Raw genomic sequence first — 16032 nt, 5'->3', positions numbered from 1 at the left:
TTAGTTACATGGGAAGATGTAACTAACAAGGAATAATTATATGCATTTAAATTTAAGAAAATAAAACCTTTAATATCCAATATAAAATTTAAAGAAGAAATGTTTGTTTTATGTCATCTATAAATAAAAGTAAATAAATGAAGAATTACACAACATAAAACACTTGCATGCAAAAAGTTTTGGACACTACTAAAACATTTTGTGGTGTGTATATACTGTTTATAATTAGTAGATTGTTAGTGTGATAAATTACACAGATTATTACTGCATTCTGTTATTTGTAAAATTACAGTACTTGTAACATACAATATTTATTATGTTTTTATTAATATATATAAAGTCTTTAATTATAATTTTATCTGTTGCTGTTTAGTAATGTTTGATATCCTTTGTCTTTCTCATTCTTTTGATGATATTAATGGAATTTATACTTTATTAAATAACTGTTTATGATTATATTTACTTATTTTAGCATTTTATTTTATTTTATTTTTTGCACAAAATAAAATAGTTTCTAAAAATATTTTTAGAATGTATTATATAAAATAAATTATAAATATGCTGATAAGTTATATTTATCAATAACTAATGTAGTTAGTTAGCTTACTTTTGAATCTAAATTTCTGTTCAACATTTACCATTAATTTAAGAAAAATAATGTTTATAGAATTTTACAATTGAAAATACTTAATCTAATTCATTATTAATAAAAATTATATAATTAAGATTATTACTATTTCTATTTTTTAATATTTTAGATCAAAACATTGTGTGCCTCACTTAAAGAAAGGAAGTAACCCTCACATTCTTAATTTGAGCCCGCCACTAGTAATGAATCCAAGATGGTTTAAAGATCATGTTGGTAAGCTGTATTTTTATAATACAGTAGAGCCCTGAAAATGCGGCCTAATGTGGACCGAAGGGTGGCCGAGTTTGTGAAAATGCCAGGTTATCGGGAATGGGGTTAAAAAAGAATAAGTATGAGTGTTTCCTCAGAAAATACTGTACTGTACTTGTATGTATTGTTTGCTTGAGAATACAACATAGAATAAACTGCCCAAATACCCTTAAACAAAGGAAAAGTACATACTTTATTTGCTACATGAAAATGAAAATTAATGAATACACAGTGTAAGTAATTTACCTGATAAGACAAACTTCAGAAAAATACTTTAAGAAGCATAAAGCTGTCTATAATGAAAAGTAACTAGGGGTTTTTTCACCCTGCCAGGGTGTGGCCAAGTTATCCGGACTGCCGGGTTATCGAGTGCTGAGTTTTTGGGACTCTACTATACAAGAGCAATTTAATTTTTATAAGAAATTGTTTAAAATTAAGTATTCTGTATTTTATAGATTCAGATGACAGTTATTAAATATATTCAGATATAAACTTATCAGAGTAGTTAAGTTTGTTCTGCGTGTAAAGTAATTTGAATACAGAACAAACTTCAGATGCAAAGATGCATCTTTAAAGTAATTTGAAGATAGGTCTTTGCATCTGAAAATATTTGGTTATTGGAAAACATTACCAGTAAACATTGTTAAACATTGATTTTTTTTTCTGGAATTGGAATTTTGACCTAATTTCTGGAATTACAACATTTTGACCTAATGAAGCAGTACCCCAATTACATGAAGTTTACATAAAGAGTTTCAAATATATTAAAATAAAAGATAAACGTCTGTACCAAAATACTTAAATAAATTATGAAGCAAATGAAACAAACCAGAAAAAAAAATTTAAGTTTAATATGAGTTATGTCTCAAACATTTAATTATTTTAATTGCTTCAAGAATGCAGTTTATCAATTTTCCATGATAAAATAACTTTAAATTTTTTTTTCTTGCCAATCTATTGAAATTTTCAAAATGTAGTACTGGGAGACAAATTCCAGATGATTCCAGTGTATTTTTAAATATACTAAATGGGAATGTGCTGTATAATTGAGAAGCAATGAAACTTTTCTTGATTTCTGTGTTATAGAACTGTCAACTAATTTATAATTTTTGAAATTTTTAAGAAATAGCTAATGCATTGGGATTGAAACTAACAGAAATCAAGAAAAGTTTTGTTGATATTATAAATTGATATTATTTGGATGTAAATTGAAAATTACATCCAAATAATATCAACTTTGCTAATGTTTAAGAATTTAATATCATTTTTATCTGAAAATTCTTTACAATTATATAAAGAACTATCACACTGGATACTTCAGAATTTACTACTAAAATGGCAATGTGATAATAAATTTAATACATAAAAAATTAAGCACGTTTTATTTTAAATCAATTTTCACATTAGTAATTCTGTTTAATTATCATAAGAATAAATTTGTTTTAATAAATATAGTTATTATTAATCACTTTAATAGCATATACAATGGCTAAATATGGAATGTCCATGTGTGTTTTGGGTATGGCAGAAGAATTTAAAAATGATGGAATTGCTGTTAATGCCCTTTGGCCCAAAACAGGTAAGAATTTTTAATATATAGTAATTAAAATATTTTTTATTACTATTTTTAATGTTCATAAATTGTCATTTTTCACTTACTGCTTTTATAAGTTAAGAAATTTTAGAAATATCAATGTTATTAAATCTGTCATGGATGATAGTTATAATTACATAATGATGATATAAATTAATATCATGTAAGATCAATATGTTTAAGTAAAATTTTATTTTATAAAACAATAATATTAATGATTAGTTTTAACTCTATGATCCTTTGTATTAGATATAGTATTTCATACAGCAAACAAATATCTAATGGTTTAACCATATACAATTTATTATTAAATTTTCTCTTCTACATATGCATTTTGGGCTGACATAAGTTCTCCACCCCTCTTCAGTGCCATATAATTTGTACATGTTTTCATAAAAGCACATTCAAATTATTACACATGACTTACATCATCCTAGAATGCATATGTAGAAGAGAGAATTGATTAATAATTTGTATATGGTTAAACTATTGGATATTTGTTTGCTGTATGAAATACTATATGTATGTAAAGGATTATAGAGTGAAACTAATAAGAATACAGCTACCCTATAATTAAGGAAATATATTAATGATATTTTTTCAATCAGCTATATCGACTGCTGCAATGGAAATGTTAGGGGGCAAAGAAGTGGCAAAATCTTGTCGTAAACCCGAAATTCTTGCCGATGCCGCTTATGCAATACTCGTTAAAGATAGTAAGACTTTCACTGGAAACTTTTGCATTGACGAACATATTTTGAAAGAATCTGGCATTCAGAATTTCGATCAATATGCTGTTGAACCAGGTAAACCCATCTTTTTTACTTGATAAATTATATTTGAATTAAATTTTAATCAATGGCATTTGATAAATTTGCTAAAAATCTTGAATTTGTTTGTAAACTCTTGGTTTATGACCTGAAGATGTCTGAAAATTAGTTTTTACTCTGCCAAATCAATATTTTTTATTTTTATAGATGACGATTAGATGAAGTAGTCAATGTTGTCCTTCCAGTAATATAGTTATTTCAGGAATATATTTTTAGAATTGAAATATTGTTTATAATTTTTGTTTATATTTAACCATTTAATTAATTAATTTTTATTTATTAAGAAATTCTGTTTCTACTATCAGATACTTGATTCACTGGCAATTTATTCTAAAAAAATTTTTTTATTCTAGTAAACATTTGATTTTAATTTGAATATTTCAATAATTATTATTGGTTCACAAGTGACCTGTTGACTTTTTTATTGACTAACATTGTTAAAAAAAATTTCTGTTCAACCAATGAAATAATATACATTTTAGAGTTATATAGTGCGTGTATATATTATGCTAAGATTTTGATTAGCTGAACTCAATTTGTTCAAATCTGCCTAGATTTCTCAACAGATTTGAATGAATTAAGTGTCAATAGATAGGGATGGGTCTGCAGACATGCAATAAGCATTTTGTTTTCAGATCTGATGATTTGTTCTGGAGATATAGGTTTTCAAAGTTCTCAAAATATCTTATTGTTTTGTATAGGGAGCCAATAAGAAACTTTGTGCAACAATTCTGCCAGATTTACAAAAGAGCCATCTGTGTGTATAGTTGCAAAGGAATGTATGGCTCTAATAAAGATCTTTGCTCGATGTGAATTTTCTGCACTTTATAAGTGTCCCTTAGTCATTTTGTAATAACTTTTATTTGTTACTCCAAAGTTTTATCTCATTTATTCCTTTCTTAATCAGAATTTTGCAATGTTTCAGTTACACAGCATATCTCCACAGGTCCTGTGGCAACATCAACAGCCACCATTATAGAGAACATATAAAGAGATGATATGTGGGAGGTTTGTTGTTGTGTTCCTGTTATTCATGTCAAAGTGATGATAACTGGTACCATACCAAATGATACATTAACTTGGCACTTTAAGCCACAAATATTCATATTGTGGAGCACTTCATTTCTCTCAGGAGACTTCAATAGTGTTGCCACAATGGCAATGTGTCATTACCAGCTTATTCATCACTCTTTTGTGCTCTTGTTTTTCATGTCTTCCCTCTCCTGTCTTTACTTGTGGGCAACTTTACATTGCTATATGTCATTCACAGTTCTTTTATGATTTAAGGATATTCATCCAAAGAAGCCAGATGGACTTTGGTTCTACTGTGTTTATCACCTTAAATCTAGTATATAAAGAAATCTTGTAATCTATTTTTGTAGTTGGTGTTGTGAAAATGAATGTATTTGACACAGTCCAGACTACAAGTAACTTTTGATAGACATTAAATTCCAACTTTATAATTCTAAATTAACTTTTTCTATTCAGTGCCATATCCCATTGGTACCTCAGGTTGTCCAGTTTTAGATAACGTTCAACAATATTTAGTATATATATATATATANTCGCTAATCAAGAAGTCGCCATCGCACCATCAAGATAGAATTTCGCTTCCCTCTAACCGGCCGCACCACATATTAGAAGACCTTCGATTCCAACCTTCAACTTGGATCCCGCTTTTCAGAAATTAAAGACCTTCGATATCATCGCAAGAGGTATGAACGCTTTATTGTAAGCTCTCTCTCTCATACGCGAATGAGACGTAACATGTTAGAACGTTTGTTTTATTATTTGTCTGTAATAAATTGTTAGTTTAGAAAAATGGTGTCTTTATTCGACTATGCCAACGCCTTATCGTCGACCCCGTAACTCTCCTCCACTCGCGTAACGCGTAACCGAACGTTACTACCATCCCTGACAAGAAAGTAGGTCACCGACCAGTGGCCGGAGGGAGAGGACTCCTCTTCCCTCCCGGTGGCTCACATATTGGTGTCACAGAAGTGGGGTTTGAATCTAAAAATCCCTAGAAATATCACATATTGGTGTAGCAGGAGTGGGGTTTTGAACTAAAAAACCCTTAGAACCCTCACATATTGGTTTGCAGGAGTGGGGTCCGACTTTATCAAAAAATCGGTAAGGCGAAGGAGGCTATAGTCGAGAAAATAGTTGATTTGAATCGTAGTAGGGATTAGTTAGACCTAGTTTTTAAGTTTAGATAGAGTTAAGTATAGAAAATAGACCAAATGGAGGAAGCAGCTCGTGATGCGGCTAGGGCAGGCAACCCAAACCCAAATCTTAACCCAACGACGAATCCCCTTACGTTGGGAGGATTGAGTGGAATTATCCCTTTATTACCAGTATTCTCGGGCGAAGCTGGAGGCCCCAGGGTGACTGACTTCTTTGATTCGTTGACGGACGTCACCAAGGTAGCGGCATGGTCGAAAGCGCAAATGTTGGCCAAGGCAAAGCTTAAACTTACCGGGATAGCCCGGGAATTTGTTAGGAAGGACCGTCGAATCAAGGAAGTAGAGGAATTCGACGAGTTTAAGCGATTAATGATAGAGCGTTTTGACCGCGAACCCTTTACATTTCGCCTAAATAGATTTTATACGTGCGTGCAGAAACGGGAGGAGGACGTACAAACGTATGCCGCTCGCCTACAGGCGTTGGCCATGGAGATAGAAATCACGCCAGAGCCTGGCGCAAATGCCACGGAAACAGCTATCATTCACCGAGTACAAAGCAAGGAGCTAGATGAGAGATTGAAGGCACAATTCCTAAATGGGATCGATATACGCATAAGGCAGCGAACAATGTCCCGAGAGCCTGCCACCTTCGACGACGCATTAAAAGCCGCCATTAGCGAGGAAAGAATAGAGAACCTTACCGCACATCCTCGAGGGATCATGCGAACAATTCGAGAAGGCGACAGAGCGACCGATTCCTCCCCCTCTTTAAACGAGCTACAGCAATTAACTGAAGAGATGAAGGAACTTAAGGCTCGCATGGAGAGTTTAGTCCGATCTTCCGCTCAAAACGGCTTTAGAAATCCTACCTCAAGGAGAAACCAGCACGGAAGCTATACTAGTAACAACTATGATAACAACCCCTATAATAATTCGAATTTACGGCGAAGCGAATATCACTCGAACTCCCCTAATCACAGATACGCTCAGCCGAGTAACCGACCTAGCGAACGCTCTATGCGTCCACGAAACGACTTTCAGAATCGAGGTAGATGGGAAGGCAATATACGTAGCATTAAAGAACAACGACCTCAATATTACCTAAAAAGAAACCCTACCGAGGAGAACGAGACGAGGTGGAAAGGCAGAATAGGACTAACGAGAACTGTGTTAAAACCTAACCCTATTATATTAGTTTACATTAATAATATCCCCGTGAAAATGCAAGTTGACCCTAGAGTGGAACGAACGCTCATGTCAAAGGACCTAGCAAACCGATTGAAGGGGAAAGCTCCTCTCAAATTTGGACTTAGACAAAAAATTGAACCCATCTTAGGTGAGCCAACTATTGAAATAGGAGCCGTAATGCCTACGTTTAAATTACGGGGAAAGAAACTTTGCATGCCATGTGGTATAGTACGAGCCGAAGTCACTACCCCGTGTGACGGGATCTTAGGCCGCGACTTCATAGAGGCGGCGCGACTAACATTAGACTTTGATAATGCCCAGGTGGTGTTGCCCCATGGAAAGCTGATCCATTTTTGTACGCCTCGGCGACCGCGAAAAAGAAAGAGGAGACGGGAAGACCCTGATAAACGTGAGAATTTTCGGGAGTATTCGGACGTCTTCGCTGAACGAAGCGAAAGAAAAACCGGAGAAAACCGTCCGAGAATTAAAAACGNATATTCTGGCATGCAGATCTAATCATTTTTACACTTATTAATGAATTTATAATAAAATAATAATGTATCTCATGCCAATTCTTCAAAGACCCGTGTGGCTGGCCACAGATTTCCCAATTATGAGCAAGTTTATAATCTAGGCTATAGCCTTATCATGTGAACATCCCTTAATCATTATAGAGCATTTTCAAACTTTATACAAAGTTTTAAAAGTGCTGTGTAGGCAAAGGCAATGCAATGTAAAAGCAATCTGCTGTGATGCCTTCCAGGAAGACTTTCTATAGGGAAGTGGTCTCTAGATGTTGCAAACATGATCATGTAGAAAACTCCACATGATCAATTGTAAACTTAGAATCAACTGATGTCTTGTGGTTTTTATCTATCTTGCCACTGATGTGCTTAAGGAGAGTTGTAACAGAATTTATCTCTACAGTTCATACTGATCATTTCGTACAAGACATTTTTATAAGCAATGAAGAGGATATGTTACATAAGTATCTCCTGCCAGTGGCAATGAATTTACAATGCTCTTTATGAAGGTCCTGATAGAAAATATGAAAAAGTAAAAATATGAATAAATGGTGATATGACCTAATAATATGGAGGAAAAAAAATATACACAGTAAACTTCTCTAACTCAAATATTTCTTTAACTTGAAGAAAACAAAGCACTTGGTAAGGCTCAATGGAAGAAAATAGGGATTTAACAACTTGAATTTCCTTAATTCAAATTTTCTTCAAGTTGTTCAACTTGAAGAAAATTCAACTTCAGGAGAAGAAGGTTCAACTTGAAGACCTATTTATTACTTTTATTTATATTACCCAACACCTATTTATATTACTTTTAACTCCTGTTACTCAAATTTTAATACTTATTCTAGCCAAAGTGATTGTAATTATTGGATTTCCATGAAATTTATAGAGTTGTAGCTAACGTTCAACACCCATTTGCAATGTCCTAGTCCAAAGTGAGAGGACCTTTTGCTTATCTCAACCAGATGTACTGTACCTGCAAAACTGTTCAATTCAATTAATTACATTGAGCATTTTGCTGAAAGGTGTTACACAGGCTGTTAAAAATAAAGCTATCAAAGATTCTTCATATAATGCAAGCAAGGTAAAAATACAAATCTATTCAGGAATGACATTTTTCACTCTTCTCTAATTTCCAAGTTTTTCATGCCCCTTGGAGCTTTGAGTTAGAGAAATTTTACTGTATATACATAAACAATCTGTAATAAAGGTTAATCAGAATAAACTAAAGGTGACATTGAAGGTGGATAAGTTAATGAAAAGAAAATTATCTGAACATTTTTTCCACATTCAACAAGATAGAGAAGGAAAGGACACTGCAGTCATGGATTTTGGCCCTCAGTGAAATCTTAGACTGTTATAGTTCTTGACTGACTGACCAAAAGTCCCAATGGGCACAAAGCTTGAATCATTCAAATATATTTAGAAGTGTGTACAGGGTAGTAATAAGTCTCCCCCTGGTCAATTGAAGCATTTATTTCATATTTTTATGACCTGGGATGATCCCACCTGGTATTTTGGAATGCATTAAAAGGTAATAGTATGTATTCATGTACTACAACTTTATAATTGACAACATTGCCCTATTTTTATTAGGAGTAGAGGTTACAACCACCCTTTCAAAGTAAAAGGTTGTAGATAAAAATTTGTGCCATCATTTAGCATATTCCTGACACTATACACTAGCAATGTAGAGTCTAATCATGTGTGGATGTACTGTAATGATGTATACAGGTTTGTTTCACCCCCACCCATCTTGAAAAATGACCAATAAATTTTTTTTAATATTCATATTCATCAATTTAGGATGCTTCTGTAGCTGATGATCACCATATTATTAGTCAGTGAAGCTATTCAACGCTGTATCAGATATAGAAACTTATAACTCATTTTTATTGCCAGGTATTTAATTTCTACTATAAATTAAATTTTGAAAAATATATACACACAGAAAATAAATTATAAACAAACCAATCAGTGATGAAATCAAGCCACAGTCTCGATTTAAAAAATTTATTCTTGAAAAAATAAATACAAAGGTAAACATAAATATTCTATGTATAACTTCATGAAAAAATGCTCCCCAAACTTACTTCTATATCACAATTTCCATTATTGCAGCTAGATCCAAATTAAAATGCATACAAAATAGAATATATAATAAACTCTATAGCGCGTTTATTTTTAATCTAAAGATAAATGCCATTTTCGTGCACGGCATTATCAATCAATATGGAATTATCAGTTTAATGTACTTATACAATTATGTAAAAATTGAATCTATCATGAAGGATGAAAAAATTAAGTCTCTAATTGGTTCTATTTTTTTAAAGAAGTTAATATTGAAAGCTTAATATGAATAAATACACTCTTCCTAATACCATGTATGACTGCTTAGTTTCCCTAAATTAACAGGACTTTTATTAATAATATAATCACACCAGACAAAACATTAGTCACCTCTAACAGAAACCAGAGGGTGCCATGAGAGAAATTTTTGGAGATAAATAGCACAGATATGATCTACAAGGTCATTTCTCTTGAGAAGTTATGAAAAGTAACGTGAGTGTTGAATTGGGTCTGCAATATGCAACAACAGACATTAGTGGCCCAAAAAACACAGACAGGAAGTGAATGAAGTCACTCAATTTCTAGGCATGTTAAAGTATAAGCATTGTCCAGCAGGTCTACAAACAGTGGTGTAATTCACAGTCAACTGAAAATTAGATACATTCTGAAAGGCAATTTTTTGTCTGGTGTGCTTATAATACATTGACATATGTTTATAAAATTATTGCCATCACCAGTAATTCTGATGTTTTCCTTGTGTTGTATAATTTGGAAAACAGTGCTTCAAGAGAGAGTAATAGATTGAATATTTTATACATTACAATAAATAAAAGAAAGACTTCACAGATTTTTAATTCAAATAAATAATTAAGTACTATTTTTTCTAGAATTAGTATGACTTGGAGAAATATGTAATTTCTCTTCCAGATCACTGTAGTGTTTCTTCAATTGCATTTCTTTTTCAGCAAACACATGTTGTACTTTTAAATTTTTGTCCTGCATATCTTCTAAGAATAACTTCCACTCCTCTTCACGATGATTTCTTTTCTCACGTAAGAGCTCTTCCTAATATAGAAACAATATATTTTATGTTTTACTAATTTCTATTAAAAAAATAAGAGAATGACGTGTAACGAGTAAAAATAATTTGAGAAAGAAAAATACAAACCACGTCCTGTTCTCCTCTTTCAACAATTTTATTACACATTCTTAAAGCCACTTCCACTATAAAAAATAAAATTGTTCATTTAGCTTTCAACATTTAAAAAATAATTTCTTACACATAAAACACAATTAAAATAATCGGACTCTACTATATTACCCAACACCTATTTATATTACTTTTAACTCCTNATAATTTGAGAAAGAAAAATACAAACCACATCCTGTTCTCCTCTTTCAACAATTTTATTACACATTCTTAAAGCCACTTCCACTATAAAAAATAAAATTGTTCATTTAGCTTTCGACATTTAAAAAATAATTTCTTACACATAAAACACAATTAAAATAATTGGACTCTATTATAAAACAGATTACAAATAAATCCTTTAAATTTACAATTAAATTCAATTTATTTCAAGATATTAAATACAATCGTACCCAGCAAAAATAAAATAAATAATATGTTGGTTACGTTATTTATTTCAAGATATTCTGAGAATGAATTGAAAGTAAATTAAAATGTTTACAAATTTAAATTAAATTAGTAAATTTACAAAAACATTTAATGAAAAATTAAATTTTTCATTAAATGTATATTTAAATAAACAAATGAAAAAGTTAAAGGTTCCCTTTAAATCTTATTTTTGAATAATAAAATTTGATGTACATTTATTCTACAAATAAAAGATATATTCTCACAACAACTGCCTTGTTTATGACTGTGATGTTCTCATGCAACAAACATAAATTCAAATGTGTGCAATATGTTCATAAAATCAAATAATTTGAATTTGTAAATAATAAAATTTGAGTTTCATTTTGTATTTGGAACCTGACCAATAAATACTAAGTTTGGCAAAAATATGTATTTATTCTGTAATATATTTGTTGGACGTTAAAATTTACTTTCGCAACACAATTTTTCAATATGTAATCTTTTCATAAACTTTAATTTCCTCATTGATAAATGTTTCAATTTGTTGAATTCTAGCAATTTTTAGATTATCTGAAACTAGAATAATAAATATTTCAATTCATTGCTTCAAATTTTTTTTAATAAATTAAATAACTTCATTGTATTAGTTAAGCTCTTTCATGGAATAGCAATGTAAAGTACTAAATAATAAATTAAATTAAAAATTCTCTCTTATTTTAAAATTTTCTTTACTGCAGAGTATTAATTATTAGGCTGCAATTTGAAAAAAATTGTACACCTATAAATTCCCATTGTCATCCATCCATCTTTCCTTAATCTCAAGAATGAAATAACATAGATGAAATCTAAGACCAGATATGGAAACCTTATTTTTGTTATAAATTGAAATGCATTGGAAAATATTAGAGATTTTTTTGTTTATTAGAAAAATATTAGAAGAGAAATTACAAATTAATATGAACTTTCAGACTATATGTATTATTACGTGGTATGAACTTCCAGTTTACACTGGAAGTCATGTTGTTTCAATTCAAAACTTTTCTCCTGACAGCAGTTAATAGATGATCAGTATGACTATTGATATAGGAAAAGTATGATGTACAGGGGCAAGATACTACTAATTTGAGGTGGAGAGAATATATTTTAAATAAAATAAATTAAANTTTTTTAGTTTATTAGAAAAATATTAGTAGAGAAATTACAAATTATTCAGTAAATTATTAATTTGTTAGTAATTTTTTGTTGTAATATCTGAATATTTTTATAAATAACCATACAGTAATGTCGTGCTTGAAAGAAATGAAAGAATAAAAAATATTGAAAAATGAGTGATTATTAATTGTGAGATGATTACAATGATGGGCTGAAATTTTTAATCATGATTTTAATTTATTTTATTTAAAATGTATGCGCTCCACCTCAAATTAGTAGTATCTTGCCCCTGTACATCATACTTTTCCTATATCAATAGTCATGCTGATCATCTATTAACTGCTGTCAGGAGAAAAGTTTTGAATTGAAACAAGGTGACTTCCAGTGCAAACTGGAAGTTCATACCACGTAATAATACATATAGTCTGAAAGTTCATATTAATTTGTAATTTCTCTTCTAATATTTTTCTAATAAACAAAAAAATCTCTAATATTTTCCAATGCATTTCAATTTATAACAAAAATAATTTTTAATTATAAAAACAAATAAGTTATTTTATACATAACCGAATCAAAGTCTCAATGAACTACAGTATATTACAATTTATATCATAAATCTGCTGTAATGTTTTTATGTTGGCAATTATGATATAATCAATATTTTTCTGAAAACTACTTTAACATAATCTATGCTTTTCAATGGCCAGACGATTGAGCAATTAAGGGAGCAGCCTACTGCTCAGAGACCAGGAATATAATACTGGACAGATAGAAAACACTAACAGTTTTTGGGGTGGTCCATCCAGATGCATCAGGCCTGCATCATGGACCTGGTCAAACTCATAATGGGATTACTAAAATAGCTCTTTTAAGAATCTTTGAATACCTTTGAGAAGCTAAAAAATATCTTGTATAAACAGAGTAGATTCTTTCCTTCTCAAAGTAAACAATTATAAGGTTTTTCCCATTTGACCCTCTCCAATTGATGCAAAATACTTGAATATCTCAACAGAAATAATTTTAAAACCATAAAACTTTTAAACTTATTTCAGAATTATCTCTGAAAATCATATATATGCAAATAATAAATTTACTAAAAATTTATAGAATTCCCTTTTAGACCAATTATATAAATACTTTTATAACTTCTCTGAATTATTACATAATATCAAGTTTATATTAGTTTATACCACCACTTCCTTCTTACAGGAATGATAGAGATTATAACACTATAGAAAGTTATTTAGTTTTTATTTTATCCCTTCTTCATTTTTTAATTAACTTCTAGAGCCGATTGCAGAGACATTTAGACACCAATGACAATTTAGAGATCGTCTAGACTGAGGTTCAGAAAAATTTCATTGCTGAGACACCATTTCTTGCTTGCCACAGTTTAGACAACATTTAGAAACCAGTAATTTGACCTACTTCCTGAACTAACTCGTCAGTGAGTTTAGACAGTGGTTTAATTCAAGTGAAAGTAGTTACATTGTTTTGTTTGTCACAAAGTTCAGATAAAAATGGATGTCATTCCTTTGATAAATGTTTTAAATGGGATGAATTGACAAAATTATTCATTAATTGCTTGCTTGGATTGAAAATAATATAATATAAATAGCTTAAATTTGTTTTAAGTGTTTCAATTCCAATATTCAAACAGGTGAAGACTTAAAACTACAGTTAAATCAGATGCTTTTATTTACAATTCAGGTTTTGTGTCAGTTACAAAACAATACATTTTGGGGTCATTATTGTTAATACCCCGGTCAGGACATTCTGTTAAACAAACAAGGCAATTTTAATAATTACTGAAATCTTTTTATAGAAATAAAAAAATATACATGATAATAATAATAATATTTAAAATTATTCATGTTGACAATTAAAATTATTCATGTTGACAATAATTGTCAACATGAATAATTCAGTCATGAATAATTGTCAACATGAATAATCAGGAAGAGAGTGATATGAGATCAGAATAATTCCTTAAAAATCTATTCCGAAGACAAATTTCAATTCCGGTATAAATTTTCTAAATCTGGATTTGTTCATATTTTAAATTGTATTGGCAATGAAATTAAATATCAAAATGGAAAAGGATTGTCATTAACTGCTGAACAATGGCTGTTGACAGCTTTAAGATTTTATGCTGCCAGAAGCTTAAGAAAGATAGTTGGTGACCTTATTAGATTTTTTTCTGATGTCAAAAACAAATAACCCGATTAGCTGAATGATTCCTAAAAGAGCGGAATAGCAACAAAGAACATAATAGCCGATGTTTTGTCAAGGTTCATTTAGACTGTGTTCAGTAATAGACAATCATGATCTTTGCAACGCATTTTAAAATGCAGTTCAGCCAGTCAATGTCTAGACACCATTCAGCTGTTAAATGTCATTTAACATAAACTATGTCTCTGCAATTGACTGCTAAAGTTTAAATATAACTGAAGTTCAGAATAATTTTTTTAAATTGAATTATACAATTTAACTATAAAATATTAATTTAAAATAAACTAACAATTGGCAGTCAAATTGCATAAATGATTATCTCCATATTTTCTTGCTTTATCTATTTGAGTTTCTCTTATTTCTGTTACATTTTCAAGGATTTCAAATAACCAATGAACTTCTCTGTCATTTCTTTTTTCCTATAATAAAAATAAATTTTAATTATATTTGCAATGCAAAATCCATAGTTACATTTGATGCTAGAGTCAATCATCAGAAAAGAAATTAAACAAAGATAAGATACTTGTAGAGAAATAAATATATCATTAAAACTAATTATAAAACTATTAACAATTACAAAATGCTGTCAAGGATTCTTGCTTCACTTTCCTGGCATTCAAACAGGAAGTTAATTAATGGAACCATTCGGAAGTCTAATAATCCTCACTTATACTAGGATATGAAATTGTAACAACAAAACGTCAAGATCTGCAAAAAACCTAAAGGATCAAATTTGACAAAATTACAATACTTTTCTGTGTTACATCATAATAGCCAGGACAGTAAAACTGAATTAAATGTTTATGATTTCAATGTTTCTAGTTTCATATCATTTGTTCAAACATCTTCCATAATGATTAAATTCATGTTTTTTTTAAATATTATCTTTTCATTTAGAAAACACAACCTCTCTCTATCTTTATCCTTAAGAATATAATATCGTATGCCTCATTTCCATTTCACTGATATAAAACTATCATAAATCTTCTTTATGTTAATTAAAACTTCTTTCTTTAAAAAAATTAATTAATTATTAATTCTGTTAGTTGTAAGAATAATGAGTATAATCCTTATTCTAACAACTAACACAAATTCTTATTCTTACAAAAATCCCATTTCATTTTTATCTAGATGTGAATTACATTTTGTCTTTGGTTTCTTAAATATCTCCATTCAAAGTGACAAAGCAAACAAAAGTAGCACAAAGAAATAACATTTGAATGCATTAATGTGGAAGTAACATAAAATTATAGTTAGATGCTTTTAAGGATAAATTAAACAAAATGACTACAGAGGGGAACAAGGCTTAAAATCAGATGAACAAAGTAAAATCATTACTATATTATTATTAGCATTGATAATTAATATTAAGCTAATTTCCGATTGCCATAATTAATCTGGCTATTATTGTGCTATAATAGCTATTTGGTACTAAAGTACCTAATTACTTACATCTACTTCTAGTACTAAATTACTTAGTTTCTAATTATTAATTATAGCCAGGGTGGCCAAGCTCCTTGATAGTCCGAGCCATTTTTTCAAAATTTGAAATTTTTCGCGAGCTGCAATTAAATACGTATTAAAAAAGTATGCAAAAAATTCCAGATTACAAATTATATCCGTAGCAAGAGTGATACAAATTGTTTCCTCCAGAGCACAATGTCAACTGTCCGTTGCAATGACAGTTTACAAATTCAAAATTGGTCTGAAGTCGGTCGATAACGGACGATTACGCCACTGTTTATGTTCGTTCGC

General features: G+C 30.2%; 2 protein-coding genes across 3 annotated transcripts in view; one reads left to right on the top strand and one right to left on the bottom strand.

Moving 5' to 3' along the window:
* The first annotated feature begins 719 nt into the window (after nt 1-719).
* On the top strand, nt 720-3336 carry LOC111620715 (hydroxysteroid dehydrogenase-like protein 2). The gene is made up of 3 exons (XM_023362702.1): nt 720-862; nt 2376-2477; nt 3101-3336. The coding sequence occupies exons 1-3, from the start codon at nt 832-834 to the stop codon at nt 3319-3321; spliced, it is 354 nt and encodes a 117-aa protein (XP_023218470.1). The 5' UTR covers nt 720-831; the 3' UTR covers nt 3322-3336.
* A 5886-nt stretch (nt 3337-9222) lies between these two features.
* The window catches only part of LOC111620728 (biogenesis of lysosome-related organelles complex 1 subunit 5-like), an 8503-nt gene continuing 1693 nt past the window's right edge, over nt 9223-16032 (bottom strand). Inside the window, exons 3-5 of one of the 2 annotated variants that reach the window (XM_023362717.1) lie at nt 14567-14696; nt 10673-10728; nt 9223-10358 (exon numbers count right to left, since the gene is read on the bottom strand). In XM_023362717.1, the coding sequence (XP_023218485.1) occupies nt 10161-10358; nt 10673-10728; nt 14567-14696 (384 nt within the window). In that variant the 3' untranslated portion in view covers nt 9223-10160. Of the gene's footprint in view, nt 10359-10461; nt 10518-10672; nt 10729-14566; nt 14697-16032 lie in introns of both variants that reach the window. The other variant, XM_023362718.1, reaches the window with a different exon arrangement.

This window comes from Centruroides sculpturatus, unplaced genomic scaffold (assembly GCF_000671375.1).
Source record: "Centruroides sculpturatus isolate CEXI.00-Female unplaced genomic scaffold, Cexi_2.0 scaffold274, whole genome shotgun sequence".
Lineage (NCBI taxonomy): Eukaryota > Metazoa > Arthropoda > Arachnida > Scorpiones > Buthidae > Centruroides > Centruroides sculpturatus.
Note: the sequence above shows the minus strand (reverse complement) of the source record. Positions and strands in the feature narration are given on the sequence as shown.

Bases quoted from the DNA above. Each gene is read 5' to 3' on its own strand.
- LOC111620715 (XM_023362702.1), top strand. From the start codon at position 832: ATGAATCCAAGATGGTTTAAAGATCATGTTG. The intron at 863-2,375 runs GTAAGCTGTATT...TCACTTTAATAG, and splicing joins ATGGTTTAAAGATCATGTTG to CATATACAATGGCTAAATAT. The intron at 2,478-3,100 runs GTAAGAATTTTT...TTTTTCAATCAG, and splicing joins TGCCCTTTGGCCCAAAACAG to CTATATCGACTGCTGCAATG.